At 46.7% G+C, this 20,894-nt stretch overlaps 1 protein-coding gene across 1 annotated transcript; it reads left to right on the top strand.

Annotated features, from left to right (window-relative positions):
• Positions 1 to 2,234: 2,234 nt before the first annotated feature.
• Positions 2,235 to 13,654, top strand: TXN2 (thioredoxin 2). The gene is made up of 4 exons (XM_051961687.1): positions 2,235 to 2,362; positions 5,323 to 5,579; positions 6,996 to 7,119; positions 12,587 to 13,654. Exons 2-4 carry the CDS (start codon positions 5,323 to 5,325, stop codon positions 12,701 to 12,703), a joined length of 498 nt encoding a protein of 165 aa, XP_051817647.1. The 5' UTR covers positions 2,235 to 2,362; the 3' UTR covers positions 12,704 to 13,654.
• Positions 13,655 to 20,894: the final 7,240 nt, after the last annotated feature.

The raw sequence follows: 20,894 nt of genomic DNA, 5'->3' as shown, positions 1-20,894 counted from the left end.
ATACTTTAGAACTAAGATCATATTCTCAAGTTAAGAAATCTGCACTACCAGCCTTGAAGTCAGGAAGACCTGAGTCAAATCTGGCCTCAGACAATTAACACCTCCTGGCTTTAGCACCAATTGCCTTAGCAAAGAAAAAGAGAGAGAGAGAGAGAGAGAGAGAGAGAGAGAGAGAGAGAGAGAGAGAGAGGAGAGAGAGAGAGAGAGAGAGAGAGAGAGAGAGAGAGAGAGATTATTCCAGTTATGGGAGTAGACTGTTACTAACTTATGTAATAAATGATAAAAATCTCTCCTCCGATGTTACCCTAAAACTTTACAAAGGTGTATCCTATGATACGCGTATATTCAGAGGTAGTATTTTACTCAATTTCATTTATCTGTGTGGTATTTTATATAGAGGGTCCCAAAAAATCTTAAAGTAGTTTTAAGCTATTAAAGGCTAAAATTGCATTAATATTTTGGAACACCCTGCATAGTATTTGTTACTCGATGTAGTAGGGGGCATCTAAGTGATAAGTGTATAGAGAACTGAGTCTAGCATCAGGAAGACTCTTCTTCCTGACTTCAAATCTGGTCCCAGACACTTACTAGCATTATAATCTTGGATAGGTTACTTTATCCTGTTTGATTCAGTTCCTTATCAGTAAAAATAACTGGAGAAGGAAATGACAAACCACTCCAGCATCTTTGCTAAGAAAACCTCAAATGAAGTCATGAAGAGTTGGTCATGACTGAAATGACTCAATAACAAGGAAAAATGCAAAAAAAAAAAAAAATCTGCAGTAGCCACTGAAGTCACAAAGATCTGCTAAAGAAGGGGGAGATGTGAGCTGAGTCTCGAAGAAAGCCAGAGATTTTGAGGCAGTGTGTTCCAAATGGGAGCCATAGCCAGGGTAAAGGCCCAGGGAGGGAAGATGGCAGTGTCCTATACAGCAATTAGCATTTGATCCTGATTCTCTCTAGTTGTCCCCCATGCCTGGAACTCTCTCTTCCACTCCAACTACTGACCACTCTGGCTTCCTTCAAGTCCCAACCAAAATCCCACCTATTACGAGGTCTTCCTCAATGCTTTCTTTCTGTTAATTATCTTATTTATCCTCTCTATAGCCTGTTTATACATATTTGCTTGCTTGTCACCACCCCCAATAATTAGCCTGTGAACTCAAGGGCAGGGTCTATTGCCACTTTTTGTATTCCCAGAGCTTAGCACAGTGCATGGCACATAGTAGGCACTTCATGGTTATTGATTGCTGTCTCCCCCACTAGACTCTGTGCTCCTTGAGGACAGAGACTGTCTTCTACCACATTTTGTACTTCCAGAGCTTAGTAAGGCACCTGACACATAGTAGGCATTTCATGATTATTGACTACTATCTCTCCTACTAGACTCTGGGCTCCTTGAAGAAAGGAACTGTTTGTCTTCTGCCATTTTTTGTATTCCCAGAATTTATCACAGCACATAGTAGGTGCTTAAACAATATTGATTGGTTAACGTCAGGGGGTGGTGCCCCGCAGGGGTCCTCAAACTTTTTAAATAGGAGGCCAGTTCACTGCCCCTCAGACTGTTGGAGGGCCGGACTAGAGTAAAAACAAACATTTGTTTTGTGGGCCTTTAATAGCCCTGGGGGAGGGGGGTAAACGTCCTCAGCCGCTGCATCTGGCCCCGCGACGCAGTTTGAGGACCTACTAGTCGGGAGGAGGTCTGTGGGGAGGGGCTTGAATCGCCTAATCCCCGCCCTTCCTTCTCTCCCAGCTCTAAGCCGCAGGTTTTCCGGGGTTCTCTGGAGCGGGGCGGAGCCGGAAATCTTCTGGATTGCTCTAGGACTATCCGCTCTTTTTGCAGATGGGGAAACAAAAGCTCAGGGCGGGCGGGGTTCCGCAAAGGTCATACCGCCGGTTCTAGCCCAAAGCTCTCTCCCAGCCCCACCCCCTCAAATTACAAATAGGGAGATCGAGGTCACCCAGAATGACCCGCGGGTACCAGGGAGGAGCCGGCTGCTCGTCACGCCCGCGGGGCGTTAACGTCCCCTCGCTCGCTCCTCCCACCTACTTCCGGCCCCAACGGCGAGCGACACTTGCTGCGCTATGCGCTTGCGGCGCCAGGCCCCGCCTCCTCCGGTCGCACTGTCCTTCTTTTCCTTCCACTCTCTAGGGAAAGAAAAACGCAAAGTCGGTGAGCGGCTGGCGGAAGTGACGTAAGCCCGACCCCGGAACGGAAGTGACGCTCGCCGTGCCCTTGACGGGCGGGCAGGGCCAGGCCGGGCCGGGCCGTGGGGGGCGGAGGCGGCGGCAAAGGAGAGGGTAGGGCGGCCCAAGTGCCTCCGCTCGCTCGGTCTCGTGGCCGCGCTCGCGCCGCAGGGAGGTAGGAGGCGCGCGTGGGGAATCCCCGGGGCGGGCGGCGGGCGGCGTTCAGCTTCCTCCCGGGTCCGTCCGCCCTGGCGGCCCCCTCCCCACTCCCACCCTGGGCCCCGCGTTCCGCCCAGTCCCTGAAACACAGGCCCCGGAACTCGGGTTCCCCGGTCCTCGGGGTCACTGTCTCCCTTGGGCACGTGTCTGCTCCCGGCCCCTCGTTGCCAACTGCTAAGCCCAGCATTCAAGGCCTTACTAGTCCGGCCCCTGCTTGCATTCCCTGCTAATTTACAGGCATTGATTCCGTGCTTCCTCCGTGCCAGACCAATCTATTAACAAAATTGCCCCTGCCCTCCAGGAGCTTCTGGACTGAAGTGACCATTGCCATTTTTCACGTTCTGCAGTTGTTGACTCTCTCTCCGTGCTTTGGCTGCCCAGTGCCTTCCTTCCTCATTTCTGTCCCTTCCCTCAGTGCCTCCTAGCCACCGTCCCTGGTGTTGTCTCTTCCTGTTCAAATGTCCCACCTCTTGATCAGTTTCCCCCGGTAGAGATCCTCCTTTAGGGTAGGAACTGTCATCCTTGTGGTTTGCACCCCCGGTCTCTAGGATGGTCCCTTGCGTGTGGTAAATACTTTGTATTTGATTACAATACCGTGTGCCTTTAGCCCAATGTAAGGATTGCAATATTGTGTCTCTTTGGGCCTCAGTTTCCACATCTGTAAAATAAAGGGTTGTATCGGATGATTTCTAGTTACTTCAGCTTTAAATCCTGTGATAATTAAAATAGTTCACATTAACATAGTACTTTGAGGTTTGCGGAAAGCTTTATGTATCTCCTTTGATCTTCTGACCCTTCATAACAGGAGTTGTTAACTCTCTTCGTCCTGGAGTCTGGGTGGTCAGTCTAGTCAAGTCTCCAAACCTCTTCTCAGAATTGTATTTTTAAACAAAGTACATAATATTACAAAGGAAACTAATTATATCACAATGATTATAAAAATATTTCTTTAAAAACAGTTCACAAGCCCCACACTTGCTATGTAAGGGTGGCTTCCTGCATTCAGAGGTCAAGGGCCTTGGAAATGGAATCTTCACTGGAAACTTCCCACCTGCTCCCTCTATCCCAGGAAATCAAGGCTTCGTAAACCTTTTCCATTCCTCTCCCCTAGAAGAAATTTTTATGTGACCCTGCGTATATAAATCTGTAAAATAGGCATACAAATCAAACATTTACTGATCATCATAATTTCGTGACCTTCATATTCAATTTTTTTTTAATTTTATTTAATAATAACTTTATATTGACAGAATCCATGTCAGGGTAATTTTTTTACAACATTATTCCTTGTACTTGTTTCTGTTCCGATTTTTCCCCTCCCTCCCTCCACCCTCTCCCCTCGATGGCAAGCAGTCCTATATATGTTAGATATGTTGCAGTATATCCTAGATACAGTATAGTTCATATTCAATTACAAGACTTCACATGGGGTCACCAATCAGTTCAAAAAGCTGGGATAGAAATGATTTGCCCCAAGTGGAAGAGCCACAAGATTTTTAAGCTCTTGATAATTGTGTTGGAGGCGGAAGATCTGTGTTTGAATAACTGATTGCTATCTCTTTCCCTTATAACTTATAAAAGTTCTCCCATATGACTCCTCCCCACTCTTACAGCTGCCATTTTAGCTCAAACTTTCATCACCCTTGACTTTCATCATTACAACAGATTCCTAACTCATCTCCCACCATCCAGGCTTACCTCCCCAGTTCATCTTACACACATACACCAGTCACTTAAAAATAAATGTGGCCATTAACAACGGACTTAGCCACTCTGGTATCCTCTTATTGAATCTAAGAGAGAATGTAAATAAACCCTCTAGCTTCTAAATCCTAGTGTAACTTGGACCCAGCCTGTCTTTCCAGCGTGCATTTGTCACAGTGGGGAGTGTTAGACTTGGAGTTAGGAAAACACTTCCCAGATGTGTGATCCTGGGCTTCACTTCTCTGCATGTAGAATGGGGTGATAATCAGAATTCCTTCCCTGCACACCTTTGCTTGGACTTAATGCCTTCCTTACCTCACCATCTCACAGATTCCCTCTCTTTTGAGAATGGTGCTCAAACACCAGCTGCTGGTGCCCTCCTTCCCAAGCTACTTTATATTTAACTATTATATATATATTTGTGTCTGTTATCTTTATATGTTTGTTTTTCTGTTACTTGTATCTCCCTTTAGAATGTCAATTCCTTAGACTTATTCATGCTCTTCTCCCTTTGCAGGGTCTGGCACTAGTAAATGCTTAATAAATATGTAGATCAATTGATTGACCCAGTTCAGATCTGCGTGTCAGTGGCCTTAGGGGTACAAAAGGAGGTTGAACTAGATAACATCTTAAGGCCTCTCCCAGTCCTGGCATCCCAAGATCTCACATTGTTCTACAACTGCTTTGTGTGGATTTCTCCTTTATCCAAATATACTTGTCTTCCCTCCCATTTATTATTGACTTATACCCTCCTAACGGACTAAGCCCCTCAAAGGAAGCTGCTGAGTGAGATCGTCTCTTCTGTATCTAGATCCAGCAGATCTGACACAGCTACCTGGTAAATCTTTGGGCTTTTTGAGTCAAGCTCTTCCTCTCATAAGGACTTCAGAAATCCTCTGGCCTCCTTGTTTTACAGATGAGCAGTTTGCTCAAGGTGACACATCTAAGTGTTGCTAACAGTAGACTCCTAGGTCATACCTTCCCTACCTTGTTTACCTTTGCCCCCAATTTCACTCTTCCTTCTAGTTATCCTTTCTTCTGCCAATCATCCTTTTTTCCCTTTCTCTCCAGTCCCACACTCCTCCTACTTGGGCTTCCTTGTTTTGAATTTAGACCCCCTCCGGGATGCCTCCTCTCTGTGGCCCTGGTCTTGGCGGCCTTGTTTTTGCCCCAGTTCTCTGCCTTCATGCCCTTTCCTTTTTTCCTCTTTAGATGGCTCAGCGTTTGGTCCTCAGGAGATTCTTGGCCCCTGTCTTCTCCAGGAAGCTTCCTCAGTGTCGCTGGGTGCCCTTTTCTCCTGAGGTTCTAGCCCAGGGCAGCCCTGCTAGACCCACTGCTGCACTCAGTTTGGCCCGGACATTCTCCACCACCAAGACCTCTAAGGTTACGTTTAACGTCCAGGATGGGCCCGACTTTCAGGACAGAGTTGTCAACTCTGAGACACCGGTAGTTGTGGATTTCCACGCACAGTGAGTATCGGACTTATGCAGAGAGCAGGGTTCTTAAGTCCTTAATTCACTTTCCCACGAATTCCTTTGTGTCCAAGGCCCCACCTCTGGAATATTTTTCAAAATTATCCTCAGTTTCAATAAATGTAGGGTTTTTTTTTAAGTATCCAGAATACCATTAGGGGGCAGTATTTGGCCTCCTAGGTTTCTAAACAGTTCATAACCTCACAGAGAAGCTTTGTCATATTTTTTAAGTTGTCCCTCTCCAAAACTGGGGAAGGCCTATGAACATTTGTCACCTTCAGGTTTGACCCTGAATGGAAATGCCCCCAGCAAGCTGTGGGCCCCCAGTGCCGTGGTCACGTGCTTGCTTAAAGCCCCCCACAACCTCCCCTTTAAGCCTGGCCTGACGTCTTTGTGGTCCTTAGATGGGACGACCTGGCTTCCATCCCTCCTGGGTCAAAGGTGAGAGGTAGAGGTGGAGATCCCCACAATTTAGAACCTGGGACATCTCTCTAGTTCTTAATCTCTCACTCTCTTCCTCATTTGTCCATGGAGATCATATTTTCTGGATTGAGCTCCCGGGTTCTCTGAAGTTCCAGAAATCTGGGATTTCCTGACTGCTTAGGGATGGGGCAGTGGTTTGCATAAGCTGTAGAGGAGCAATCCCCCAAGCACTCCTCCTCCTCTGCTACCTGAGTTGGTGAATTTAAAGCTCCTGAACCAAACATCTCTTCCTTTTTTAGAATCTTGTGCTTCGTTAGGGCTCACTGATTGATTTCAGTTTGCCTCTTGGTGTTTGAGATAACTGAGGAAGGAGAAGCCATCTCTTGATGAGCCCTATTCATTCACAGTCAGAGACCAAGGCTGTGTGGTTGACTTCCAACTGTCAGCCCCGGTACTTTTCCTGGTAATGTTCAGCCGGGGCTCACAGCTTTGATGGTGCTTCCCAGGAGGTCAAGCATTTTCTTTTTTTCTTTTTTTTTTCTTTTTAAAACACATTGCTTTATGAACCATGTTGAGAGAGAAAAATCAGAGCAAAAGGGAAAAAACAAGGGAGAGAGTTAAAAAAAAAAAAATGAAAAAGAAGTGAACCTAGCATGTGTTGATTTACATTCAGTCTCCTTAGATCTTTCTCTGGGTGCAGATGGTGTGTTTTGAGGACAAACTTTTTTTTATGAGGAAGATATATTTAAATGGAGATACACTGAGAATTCTTTGAAGCTGAGGCTTGGGCTGCTGAGTTTTCCTTATCTCATTTCAGCTGCCTCTTTTTTAAAAAGTCTCATCAATAACGTTTTTTATTTTTCATCCCCATCAAATCCCAGTAAGCCTGCTTGCTCCCACTCCCACAAAACCTTCCTTTGGAGCAACAAGAGCAGGACAGTGAGACAAGCCTTATGTGACAGAGATGCTTCCTTTCCTTCCCTTCTTGAGGTGGTGTGGCCCCTGCAAGATCTTGGGGCCCCGGCTAGAGAAAATGGTGGCAAAGCAGGAGGGGAAGGTGCTGATGGCCAAGGTGGACATTGATGACAACACAGACCTCGCCATTGAGTATGAGGTATGAAATAGGTGCCCGCAGTAGCCTGGAACCCAGCCACAGCCCCTGGCACTCTCCTGCTCCCCTGAACCACAGGATGTGATTGGTGGTCCCTACCTTCATCCTCCTTCCCCCACACCTCTGCCTTGGACAGAAATACCCATTAGGCTTTTTGATGTTCCCGGGATTCTTGTTTTAGGCATCAGAGCCACCATACCAATCCCTTCTAGACTGTGAGCCTAAAGCTGCCCTGAGAAGGAAAGGCATGGGTGAGGTGGCCTCTGGGGTCTCCAGATCATATTATGTCACATCCTTCTCTCATGACCTGCCTTGGGAGGGTGCCCTTCTGAGGTTTCAGCTGTTCCTTGGTAGAGTTGGAAGGTTACACCCTTCACTTACAACGCTCCTCTGAACGGAATCTTGTATCATTTTGTAAAGAGCATTTATTGATCCCCAGAGACAGATCTTTTGAGATCTCCCCTCCCCCAGCAGCAAAGATTCTGGTGACCTTTGCCCCCTGCCCAATCAGGGAGCCCACCAGGAGTCCCAGAGTCCTGGGGCAGCTAGAATGCGATAATCCATATGTCTGCACCGGGCTGGAGAGGGCCTGTGCTAGGCCTGGGGCAGCAGCGAGCCAGCAGCGAGCAGGAGGATCTGGGTCACCGAGCTTCAGCCCAGTGGTCAGGGAAGATGGCTGAGATTCCACAGCCAGCAGGCCAGCTTCCCCTTGCCTGCTCAGTCTCTTATCTCCCTTTTATCTTTCTGATGAAATGAGCAGGGAATCTCAGCATCGTGGACTACAGACCCAAAGCTGTCTGAAAATCACAGAATTTTAGCATTGGCAGAAATAGGGGCTGGGCCTGGGAATTTGCTTAATAGAGAACACTTGCCCAAGTAAATGCTTCTCTGAGGTTATGGCCTTAGAGAGAGGTTATAGCACTGGCCCAAAGGAGGCCGGGTCTTCCTAGTTCCCAGATTGTCCATTGTACCTCGTCTCTGCCAGTTGCCCGCCCCAGCTTCTTCATACTCTCTTGGAGGGAAGCTCGCTGTCATTCCAAGAAGCCTCCTCAACTTGAGTTCACGTCCACTCGTCAGGACGGTATTTTTTCAGTTGAGCTGAAATCGGCCCCCCATAACTTTGCCCCTTGCTGCTGAGGTGCCTGATTAGCATGTTAAGCGCCTTCCGGGATTTCGCCTCATTTCATTCTCCTCTCTCAGAGCCCTTCTCCTCCTCCCACCCCAAACGCATTCATTTGTTCTCTGCCCCCACAATCGATGTCCCCCTGGCCAGCTGCCCAACTTCAGATTTCACAATCCTCAGCAGATTCCCCGGGGTGGGGGGGGAGTAGGGGGAGGGAGACCCCCTCAGAGCTTTGGAATGCGTATGCATTCTTTGCCTTGTGTTTCAGCATGCCCCCCAGGCTCCAGGCTGTCCTGACTCCACATCCCTCAGTGTTTCTGGCTTCCAGAACCAGTCCCTTTCTCAGCGTATCTGGGGATAAGGCAACAACTTCTTTTGTCTTTATTATTCCTGTTGTCCTGCCCTTTGCCCTCTGCCCTCACCTCTCTTGGTTCTGGAGTTGGTAAAATCGCCTTTCCTGGCTCCCCAGGACTTTGCTGTGGCTGCTGGCCAGCTCAGGCTGGGGGCAGGACGAGGATCCTGATCATTCCCAGACCTTCACCTCATTTTCAAGTGTAGGAGCTCTGACTGGACAGACTTCCTTCTCCACGGCGGGTTAGCTTTCAGTGTTAGGGGAGTCTGGGACGCTCAGGCTGCCGGGGCTCACACAGCTGGCAGGTTCAGAGACAGGCCTTCTCCCAGCCAGGTTACCGGGCTGGCCCCTGTTGTCAGAGCTTCCCCCAAAGTTTGTGTGGTGACCCTAGAAAACCTCAGCTCCTCCTCCACAGGGGAGACGGACCTAACTAGCCCACACTCACCAAGCCCTCTAAGACTCACATTTGTCACCATCATGGGATGGACATAGCATGAGGATTGGTCCCATTTTCCAGAAGCGGAAACTTGAGGCCTCAGGGAGGTGATCCCCCAAAGCTTGATGCCAGATTTCTCTTCCTCCTGCAAATCCAATTCTCTCTCCCTGATACCATGATGCCTCTGTTTCCTCTGAGAAGGGGAGGTTTTGGGAGTCTGAGGTGCAGGTAATGGGATGGGGAGCTTGTGGGTCTGCCCCTTAGCCAGAGCCTGTAGAGAGCGGGAGTGCATTCAGAGTGTTGGGGACGTCCTGCAGAGTGGCTCCCACATGGGTGCCGGGGCTGGAGCTGCAGCCCAGCAGGAGTGCTCCCAGGCAGCTGAGCCCAAATCCAAGAGAGAACAGAGGTGGGATTGCGGGTGACTGGCCTTTTCTCAGTTGTGAGAACCTCCTGTTCCAAAATGCTTGGAGCTGTTCATTTGGAAGGACGGGGGGTTTCTTTGTATGGCAGCTCCCCCTCCACCTTCCTCCACAAGACCCCTTGTTGATCTCAGACTTCTTTCAGTCCCATTCCGCCCCTATGTTCTCCTGCGTTTATGGAGCCCCAGCCTGGGTCTATACTAGGGAAGGAGGTTTGGGGTGGGTGGGCGAGCCTGCAAGACTGCCTTAGAGCTCAGTTAGTAAGGGCTAAGTGAAGGAAAGAGGGACCGGACAGCAAATGGGCTCTCCCGTAACGCCCGGTGCCCCGTGCAGTTGGCAACCTAAGAATTGTCTTCGTTGCTTGGATAAGGAACCGAGTCTCAGGCAGAGCAGCCGGGCCAGGCTCGCTCTAAGTGGGTGGCGGAAAGCTGGGCTTTGCTCTCAGGTTCCTGCTCCAGCTCGGCGGCCTCCTCTGGCCTTGCTCTGCTGTAAGTGACCCGAGGACCCAGGGAGGGGGTGAACGAGAGGCTGCGGCAGACCCTTCTCTGATGGTGTTTTAGCCCCTGGCTTTCCACCCAATGATCCTAGTCTGTTTTTCCTTTAGCTGCTGGTGAGCAGACACATGACTGGCTTCAGCTCGCACACCGAGAGCACTGAGGGGCCGTAGGACATAGAATGTCAGAGATGGGAAGAGCAAGAGGGCCTGAATTCATATCCCACCACTGCGGGGGGGCGAGGCCGGGGGGCTCAGGCAAGCTTCAAACTCTGGGCAGTGAGGAGGCCCCTCCCAGGGACCGGCCTGGGCCAGCTAAGCAGCAGGGCTCTCCAGGCTCCTTCCTTATCCAGAGTGCGGGTCACCCGCAGGCGGCCGGCGTCCTCACCATCTCCTCCTCAAAGGCTCTTGGGGGGCAGGAAGGGGAGGGGCGTCCCCTCAGTCCTGGTGTCCCTTCTCCAGCAGAGCCCCGAGCGCCGGCTGCGTGCCTTGGTGTGGGCTGCCACCAGAGGGTGCCCAAGAGCAGCCCAGCCAGGCCCGGGCACTTCTCCCTGCTTCAGCCTCTGCAGCCTTTTTTGGTCATTGGTTGGGCAGGAAAGGGGTGGGGCACGTGCAGGCTTCTTGGCACTGTCAGTGCCCACCCACCCAATCATGTGCCTGGGAGGGCTCGGTGAAGCCGGGAATGGAAACAAAGGGCCCACAGGCAGCTTGCTGGCCTGGCCCCTCGGCCTTGGTGCTGCAGGCCCTCACTGCCCTGGATGTGCAAGGAGTAGACTTAGCCAGTTTTTAAGGGATCAGGCAAAAGCTTCCTCGGCCTCTCCTGGGGCTTCCCTACTCGGGATGTCTTTCTGCCCCAACAGACAGACCATAATCTGTCCTTCAGGTATCTCCCCAACATAGCGTGGTGCTTTGGTGGGCCTGAGTGACCGTGAATGGTCCGCGCCCTGTGCTGGGGTCTTTGATAAAACTGAGGAAATCGCGGTTTTAAGATTTAGGCACAGAAATGAGCGTTTTCCCTTATCCCACCATGGTTCCCATTGTTCACTTTGGGGTTGACCCTGATCATTTCTGAGGCTCCTCCATGATTGTTCCTAAGTCTGTAGGACATTCTTTGCAGTACCCTCAGTGGGCTCCACTCTTGTCTTTTGGGGGGTAGGTAGAGTGCTAGGTATCACACTGCCCCAGGTTTGTTGGGGAAAGTGGGAATCCAACTGATTATAGGATTGAATCAGAAGAGAGGTGACTATGAGACTGATTTTCACATGCAGTTCATCAGCTACTTTGGGAATGATCCCAGAGCCCCTTCACAATTGACTGTTTTTCATTCATTCAGCAAACATTAAAACAGGCACCATATAAAAAGCATTGCGCAGGACACTGACGATATCCAAAGATAAAATCTACATAATCCCTTTCCTCATCAGCTCCTGATTGGTTCCAAATCTGGGATCCACGACCCTCTTTTTAAAAAAATATTTTAATAACTGTGGTTTAATCTCACTGGTTTCCTTTGTGCACCCCTGTATCATATGGTCCATGGGCTTCTTCTAGAAGGGCCCAGAATATACCAAAAACTGGAAACCACTGATCTAGCAAGTAGTTTTGAAGGGCAAAGTTCAGCTGTATGTCTGACTTCTAAGATATTTAACTAGTCTGCTTATCTTATACCCATTACTCACATGGGAGGAAAAAATAGATGTTTGTGCTGGACCTTTTGTTCTGTCAGCATGCAGGCTCCAAGAAGGCAGGGTTCATGTCTCTTGTAAATAGTTTATGGACCCAACAACAACAGTAGTAGCTTGTGAAAGGCTGACAAAGGGCTTTAAAGGCATTGTTTCATTGGAGCCTCATAACAACCTAGTGAGGTAAGAGGTGATGATTTGATCCCCATTTTACAGATGAGTTAACTGAAGCTCAGGGAGGTACTGGAACTTAGGCTTATGTGACTAGTAAGTGACCTAGGCACGTGGGCTTCCTCCATCTGCCTCACTTTGGATTAGCCCCCCACCAAGGTAGCTGCCTGGGATGCAGCCTGGCTCATCTGGGCCTCTCTTTCCAAACCTTGTCCATATTGCCTTTCCTCTCCATCCCAAGCAGCGTGGCTGACCCTTCCTATTCCTCCCTTCTCTAACGCCCAGGATAAGGGAAGACTTCCCCATGGTTCCTTGATCAACTTTGTGTTCTAGTCTCCATTTTGGTTCTACTGATGAGTTGTACTTGCTGTAAATCTCACCACGAATCACACTGCCTTTTTCCCTCTGCCTTTAAGCAGCAACAAAACTCAGTCAAGCATCGCACCAAGGTCTTTCAGCCACTATCTGCATCTCTCTTCCCATTCCCCCATCTTGCGGCTATTTTTTATAGTGGTAGTTATTTTCATCCCTGCCATGCCTTCCACCAAACCACTGGGTGATGAGTCAGGGTGTGGTTTTTCAGAGAGAAGGGTAAATTCTAGGAGCTTGAATGGAAAAGTATTTTTCCATTGGGGAAACCTTCTCGAGGAAGGGACCTCCAGCCTCAGTGGTGGTCTTGAACGTTGCTGTCCCCCAGCCCTCTCTGCCCAACGGAGACTGCCCCCTGGAATCAGCCTTCTCTGGCCTAGAGATAATGTCCTGTCCTTTATCCCCCTCAATCCTGCTCCTTCCAGGTTTCTGCTGTGCCAACCGTGCTGGCCATCAAGAACGGGGACGTGGTGGACAAGTTTGTGGGCATCAAAGATGAAGACCAGCTGGAGGCTTTCCTCAAGAAGCTGATTGGCTGCTGAGCCAAGCCGCCTCGAGTCTTCCCCTGGGGCCTTCCTAGAAAAACTCTTGTCCTTCCCAGCCCCGACCTGTCTAGCCCCATCGGCCCATCCTGTGTCTTGCTGGGGAAGGTTCTGCATCTCTAAACTTGGGGACCAGGAGCATTTCCCAGTTGTCTGACTGAAGAGGACTGGTTCTTAGGGAAGTGGCGCTGCTGCTGACGTGGGAGGGAGGGCTGGGGGTGGGGGCTCCCCGCTTGCTCCCTACCCCCTCCTCCCATCACCACCACCAAGCCCACCCTAACCTAGGCCCTGCTTGTGACCATCTCCAGAGTTTGGAGAGCAACCTGTTCCAGCAGGATTACTCATAGTGGGGTCACCCTGTTTTGACTGTGAAATTTTTATCCTTGTCCTCTGGTACCTGTGCTTTACTACAGAGGCTCTGTGACCCTGTGCCTGACCTACTTGCCACATTTTCTCCTATGATGCTGTTTTGTAAAAGAAAAGAGAGAGTGAGATATATATAAAATTCTCTCATATTTTGTAGGTCTGCAATAAAGAGAGCTTTACTGATCACTTCTGCCGCTCGCTGTGAAGAACAGGCCCCCATGATACACCCTAAAATTCCCCTGTAGCCACCACCATTTGTAAAAGACCCCCAGTCCCCCTCTCCTTTCCAACTATGAGGCTGGGAGAGCAAGAGCTGGCCCCGGGGAGGAAAGGAGGAGCTCTCTGAGGCTCTTTAGGCCACAGGGTCCCTGAAGCCCTCCAAAGGTGCAAGCCCGGACAATTTGGAACAAATCAAGCTCCAGCAGAGACACCTTCCATCCTTTCTGAGAGACCTTCTTAACTCTCTGAGCAGACCTCTAGTCTCTGCTTGATTCCCTGCCTCATTTACATTAATAGGCAACCTCCTGGCTTCCTGGCCCTTCCCCGCCCCCAGCCTTTTCATTAAATCTACTTGTGCCCACCTTAGGATCCATGGCGTTGCTTTCTCCTTTTTTTTGGTGGCCATCCCCTCTCCCACAGTGGGAGGTTCTCTAAGGAGACATGTCCGGCCTTCCAGCCACACTCATGAGGGACCACTTCCAGGACAAATGAGCTTTTCTTGGCCCTTCCATCTTCATCTCTGGGTTAGTGCTCCATGGCAGCTGCAAAGGCCACGTTCCCGAGGTCAAGGGAGGGACCTTTGTCTCCTGCTTGTGGGGCGCAGAGCCGTTTTGGCATCTCAGCCTAATGGCCCCGTTGCCCTATTATGCCGGGAGGGTTTATTATTCACACAGCAAGGGAGCTGCCATCCCATTTTATATCAGCCTTAGACCAGGAAGAGGTCATAAGAGTCATCAGTGATAGGAGCAGGATGTGTGGGGCGTTTTCCATCCCACCACTTTGCTTATCCCAGGTTGACTTGGTGGATTCACAGGTAGACTCGGTTTCTAAGATTCCCAACAAGCTGTGGTTCTATAAACTTTTTATCTGGAAGAGGGGCAGGGTCCGCTTGTAGGTTCCAGCCTAGCCTGGAGCCTGGAGCGTAATAACCAGGGCAAAGGCAGAGACCATAAAAGAGGCCATAGTTCTGAACTAGCAGTTTTCCAGGTGCCTGAGTCCAGCAGTAGTCAAATGGGGCAAGCCCACAGGTGTGTTGATCTGAGCTAAATCCAGGTCAGGAAGTTGTAGAACTCAGACCAAGAGGGTAGAAATCAAACTTTGTTTGTTAGTCTGTAGCCTGAACTGACCCTGAGGTTCTGAATATTTGGCATAAGTGAAATGAAAGTGCTGGAGGAAAAAAGAGCTATAATAGAAAGACTTGAAAAGGGAATTAACAGCTTCATATAAGTGATACAAAACTTTACCCAAGCAACAAACTTCTTGAAAAGTGGATCAAATAGAAGTTAATGACTTCATAAAGCATCAAGAAAAATTAAAAGTCAGAGGAAATCCAAAGCAATCCCAGTGAATTTTGGACAGAAAATGTCATGTACATCCAGAAAAAGAACTGTGGAGATTGACTATAAATCAACACCTGCTATGTTCAATCTTTTTTCTGTTTTTTTTTTCCCTTTTGATTTTCCTCTCCCAATATAATTCATAAGGCAATATGTATTTAAAAAGAAAAATAAGGAATTTGCAGTTCAAAATTTAAAAAAAAAAAGTTGAGGGACAAAAAGAAGAAAACAGTATCTCATAGCAAAACATCTGATTTAGAAATCAGTAAGGAGAGATCATTAGAAAACAAACATGACTACCTGAAAGCTATGACCAAAAAAAGAAGAAAAAAACCCTTAGAAATCATATTTTAAGAAATCAAAAGAAAACTGCCCAGGTCTCAGAATCGAATCAGTGTAGAGATAGAGTTACTAGTCACCTCCTGAAAGAGATCCCAAAAGGAAAACCAGGATCATTGTAAGCAAAACCCAGAGTTTGTGGGATCAAAGAAAAATACTGCAAGCAGCCAGAAGGTATTAAAATGCTAAGAATCTAGACTGGATTACAGCTTAAGAACTACTGTAAAGGAGTAGTAATCTTGGAATGTGATATTTCAGAAGGCAAAGGATATATAGGTTTACAAACAAGAACTAGCAAAGCTAAATGTAATCCTATTGCAAGGAATGGGCGGGAGGTTTGCTGGGAAGAGGAAAGAAAGGATCTTTAATGAAATAGATTTCCAATGAAAAGACCAGTTCTAAGAGTCCCCAGAGAAAAAGATAAAATGTAAACATGATATAACAATCATAAGGATACGTTTTTTTAATGGAGCAATGATATTTGTATCCCTTCAGAACTTTCATCATGTGGCAGAGGGAGACTAGATACAGAGTTATTTTATATCTTGATCTTCAAAGAAGAATGGGAAAGTAGCACCTACTATGTACTAGGCACTTTACAAATGTTTCATTTGATCCTCACAACTACCCTAGGAAGGAGATGATGTTACCATTTCCATTTTAGTGTTGAGGAAACTACTTGGTGATTGTCCTTTGTTTTGTTTTTTAATTGGTAACAAGTGAGATTTAATGAAAATCTTCTGATTCCAAAGTCATTACTCTTTTGGCTACAGTATTATGTAGCATATCAAAGTTAAGTGTAGAAAAGTGTAGAAAAAGGCTTCCAAAAATATAGGTCTGATTTATGGGGCACAGCATATTCCCTCCAATTACAAACTAAGATTGACAACAAGAAGTTGCTAGGTTAAACTTCCCTCAACTGCCACTCATTTAGGATCCTTCCACAGACCAGATTGTACTTTGTTCTTGAAAGGGATGTTAAGAGTCAAATCACAGTGTGTCTGTTTGGCTCATCAGACCAATACGAGTTCAGGATGCTCTGGACCACAGGATGGACACAAATAGTCTCTGTGGACATTTGAGGTGCCTCTCTAACTTTGCCCATCTCAAGTTTCTTCTGAGCTCATTAAATTCTGCTTTGCTCATAGAGCATCAGAGTTACTTCTCTGACGGGGGCATGCCATCCTGTGCCAGTGTTTCCCATATCATACAATCAAGGAAACTAAGGCAAACAGGTTAAGTGGCTTGCCTAAGGTCATACAGCTGTTTGAATCAGAATTTGAATTTGGATCTTCCTGACTCAAGCACTTTATCCACAGTGCTACCTCGTTTCCTGAGTGAACATGGGAAAAAAGGAAGAGAAATACTTTGGGAGGAGGGAGAAAAAAAGCAGAAGGGCGAAATTATCTCATAATTGGGTATACACATAAAAATACACACAGAGGAAAGTGTGTAGAGTGTTTGTGACACGAACCCCATTCTCACCTGAATTAGTCAAAGAAAGGAAGAATACACAGCCTTGGGTACAGAAATACATTTCATTCATTGGAGTAAAAAAGATAGAAATAGGAAAGGATTAGCCCTGAGCAAAACAAATTCTTATGATGAAATAGCAGTCATTTCTGCAGTGGCAAAGAATTGAAAACTGAAGGGGTCTCCCAAATTGGGGAGTGACTAGACAGGTGATGACATATGATCGTGACAGAATACTTACTATTGTGCTGTTTAAAAAAAAAAAAAAAAAAGAGGATGGAAGAACCTGGGAATACTTGTATGAAGTTGTGGTGACATACACAGAACCAGGAACAGTTTATACAATGGTGAGAACATTAGAAAAACAACTGAAAGAGTTAGGAGCTCTGATCAGTACAATAACCAATTTCAATTCTAGAGGACTCCTGATGAAACATCTCCAGATAAAGCAGCCATGGATTGATCTTGCAGATGAAAATTTTTTGTCTGTTTGTTTTGGACGTGATCGATGCAGAATTTACTTCAGACTAGATACACTTTTGTACAGTGGTCTTGATTTTCTTTCTCATGAACACTGACAAGTGGAAAGGGGTGAAGATAGATTTTTGTTGACTGGGGGAAAAAAAAGAAAAATAGGAAGAGATTCAGGAGGGAATGTACTGGAATGTAGTCAACAATTCTTGACCTCCATCTAGCAGCATGGGTGAGGTTAAAAAATCTCTAACGATACCACAGGAAGGCCTAAGAAATGAAGAAGAGAGAAGAGGACAGAAAGTAAAAAAGAAAGGTGCCGATGACAACTGACCACTAGGATCCAAACTACCAGCTTGTATAAAGAAGAGCTGCCCAGGGCAACCACAAGGGAGAGTCTCTGGCTGTTAAATTTCTCTGGGGGTAGAGAACCTTGGGGTTCTGTTCAGACAACCCTATTCTGCCTACCTAATCTAGGAATTGGTCCTAGAGTCCCTCTGTATTTGTGATATTAAGCTTAGGTCAAACGGGTCCTGTGCCTATCTGCAAAGGGCATTGGGTCAGAGATTGCCCTGGATATGTTATTTGCAGAGTGTGGGCCTGAATCAGAAAATGGTGCCTTTTAGTAACAACAGCAACAGAATTTATTATAGAACAACTCTCCTTTTTTCTGGCACTTAACTCTCAAGCATCCTATGGATTAGATAACACAAAAAATGTAGCCTTTCATTAGAGATGAGGAAACTGAGGCTCCAAGAGCCTTGTCTAGGGCCACACAACTAGTAAATTGCATCCCCAGTATTCAAAGCCTCTCTCCATACCCAGCACTTTTTCCCCCATACTATACTGCTCCTGCCAGAGTAAAGCAAGAAAATATATCTTATAAATTAGGCTACCATCAAAAAAACAACTCTCCTTAGATTTAGATTGTAGGCTTAAGTTCAAGGACATCCAACTCTTTATTATTAAAGTTTTTTTAATTTTCAAAACATATGTATGGATAATTTTTCAACATTGATCCTTGCAAAACCTTGTCTTCTAATTTTTCCCTGCCTTCTCCCCACTTCCTCCCCTAGAGGGCAAGGAATGGAATATATGTGAAACATGGTGAAAATATATGTTAAATCCAATATATACATACATATTTATACAATTATCTTGCTGCACAAAAAAAAAAAATCAAATTAAAAAAAAGGAGAGGAAATAAAATGCAAGCAAACAACAAAAAGAGTGAAAATACTATGTTGTGATCCACACAGTTCCCACAGTCCTCTCTCTGGGTGTAGATGGCTCTCTTCATTGCAAGGTCATAGGAACTGGTCTGAGAATTGATCATTATATCATCTTCTTGTTGCCCTGTATAAGGATCTCCTGGTTCTGCTCATTTCATTCAGCATCAGTTCATGTAAGTTTCTCCAGGCCTCTCTGAAATCATCCTGCTGGTTGTGTCTTACAGAACAATAATATTCCATAACATTCATATACCATGATTTATTCAGCCATTCTCCAACTGATGGGCATCCATTCAGTTTCTACTTTCTTGCCACTACAAAAAGGCAGCTACCCCTTAATGTGTGTATTCCTCAGTACCTGACCCATGCTGGGATGCATGTCGAAAAAGAACTCTACATTTAAAGGATAAACTGAAATGAGACTTAAAGGCATTTCTGTCCTAACCTGTTGCCATTCTCTGGGCCTCAGAGCCTTGATCTGTGAAGGAGAGGCTTGGATTAAATGATGCTCAGGGTCTCTTCCGAGCTCAGAGATCCTATGGAAAACAGCTGTCCCCTTATAGCTCTTTCAGAGTCTAGATTGGGGAGGGGGATAGTCTAGAAAAAGTTTGTTTTGTCTGTCATTCCCTGCCTGTTGTGAGGACAAAAGGAAGTCCTCAATTTGGCCTGACAAATGTTGTGATGAAAAGAAGCTAATGAGCTTGTTATGATGAAGAGGCCGGACTAGATTCCTTCCACTCCAAATCTATGATCTGTTTACTCTGGCAGGACCTCGGTTTTTGGATGACTGGACACAATCAAGCCATTTCCAAAAGTTACTGAGTTTTATTCTCTAAAAGGGAGTATGCCCATGGCCACAGGAGAAAAGAGTAGAGGATTTAAAACAGGAAGGGACCTCAGAGGTCAGCTCATTTGCTTTTGAAGGAAACAGACCCAGAGATGGGAAGTTATTGGTCCAAGGTTACTTAGGGAGCTGAGCGTACTTTGAGACACTGGACTCCAAATCTTGTTCAGAAGGTGGCCATTTATGCCAAAAAGGAGGGTGGAAGTACGTTTGATTGGAGAGGATGTGCACATATAGGCACAGAGTGCTCTGGGAATATCCTCTGGTTCTGGCGCCCAGAGATACTACTGGGAATATTCCTATTCCAGGATGTGTACCTGGACATTGAGACACTGGGTCAGGGAAGGCTTTGCTCAGAAGGTGGCCCTTGATCTAAGTGTCAAAGGAAGCGAGGGAACATGCATTATCGGAGACATTGAGGCAAAGGCCCTTCCTGAAAGGCTCTCAAGTTATTCCTGAATTCAAGATATGTGCTTTGACTTCCTTTGTCTTTGGCCAAATACAGGCTTACTTACTGGAAGGAACAGTATGGTAATGGAGGAAGAAATCAGACTTAGGAATATGGAAATCTAAGTTTGAGTCGTGCTCTGCCATTTATTCACCCTCATTTTCTTCATCTGTAGAATGGGGACAACCATCCTTGCACTCCCTCTCTATCAGGGTGACTATGAAGGAAGTACTTTGTAAATCTTAAAGCACTATGGATATGTGAATCTTTGTTATAAAGAGACTATGTGTCCGAAGCTAGGGGCAGAACCTGTTGTTAGTGATCTAAACACATTTATTCTACCAATCTCTATGTCTCTATTCCTCTTCTTCCTTCTGTCTCTGTCTCTCCCTCACTCCTTTCTCTCTCTTTTTTCTCTCCCTGAGTGGGGTGGAGGGGACTTCCCAACAATTCCTTCTGCTAAAAAGGAAGCCTGTAGTCCAGTGCCCTCCCCATGATTTCCCAATGATCCTTAAAAAGTTCTACATGATGTTCAAGTTGCAGGAAGGTTTTGAAGTGACTAGGTGGGGGCTGGATCCGAACATTGTTTTGGTTCATCTGCTGGTATTGCTTCTATGGCCGGATGCTGTTGGACAAAAGGGATTCCAGGCAGTGTTTTGACTGGTTACTTTCTGTTTACTGGAACCCCAGCTCTGGACATAGCTGTGAACTTCGAAGCCATACAGTAAACCCCTCAGTCGGTGTTAGTGTGAGCCCACTGGCCCATCCTGCCCCAGCCAGTGATTTTAGGAGCATTCTAAGCCTAGATTGCCATGGCAGACTGGGGCCCATAGCTAGTTTTAGGGGCATGAATTGTAGGGAGGAGGAGGAGGAGATCACTCACTGTGCCCAAAGCTTTGAAGAAATAGAGCAGAGCATTGAGCTCCGAAGCCACAGAGATGCTGGACCTGACTGTCTCTTTTGGATTAAAGAAGAGAATATGGAGGAGGATTGAGGAGCATTTTAGATGACCCAAGTATCTCTCTAAGAGCTATTTCTTTCCTTGATTTTGGTGGGTATTTACAGTGTTCATCTCATTCCAGTATTCTGACCTTTCAGTTAATTGATCAATTGCTCAATAAGCATTAATTAAGCACTTACCAGATCCTTGGCACTAAGAGCATGATGTTAGTGATCCCACTAGCATGTTCAAGTCCCCTATTTTGAAATGCCAGGTTCTCTAATAAAGGCCACCCTGATTGAACCAAGGAAGGTGCGCCCATCCCCTTATGGTTCTGTCTGATTGGAAATCTGGCCCCGATGCCCAGAAGCCATTGCCTCTCCCAATCTTCAGTCCTTGGTTCGAAAGCCCAGCATACTTAGGCTTCCCAAATGATTCCTGAATTCAAGATTAGTGCTTTGACTTCTCTTGTCTTTGGCCAAATACAGGCCCATTACTGAAAGAGGTAGTATGGTAATGGAA

Source organism: Antechinus flavipes, chromosome 5 (assembly GCF_016432865.1).
Source record: "Antechinus flavipes isolate AdamAnt ecotype Samford, QLD, Australia chromosome 5, AdamAnt_v2, whole genome shotgun sequence".
Taxonomy (NCBI): Eukaryota; Metazoa; Chordata; class Mammalia; order Dasyuromorphia; family Dasyuridae; genus Antechinus; species Antechinus flavipes.
Note: the sequence above shows the minus strand (reverse complement) of the source record. Positions and strands in the feature narration are given on the sequence as shown.

What these genes read in the sequence shown, in the direction of transcription:
- TXN2 (XM_051961687.1), top strand. Translation starts at nt 5,323, where the DNA reads ATGGCTCAGCGTTTGGTCCTCAGGAGATTCTTGGCCCCTGTCTTCTCC. An exon ending in GTTGTGGATTTCCACGCACA is followed by an intron (nt 5,580 to 6,995) that starts GTGAGTATCGGA and finishes TCCCTTCTTGAG; the next exon opens with GTGGTGTGGCCCCTGCAAGA. An exon ending in ACCTCGCCATTGAGTATGAG is followed by an intron (nt 7,120 to 12,586) that starts GTATGAAATAGG and finishes TGCTCCTTCCAG; the next exon opens with GTTTCTGCTGTGCCAACCGT.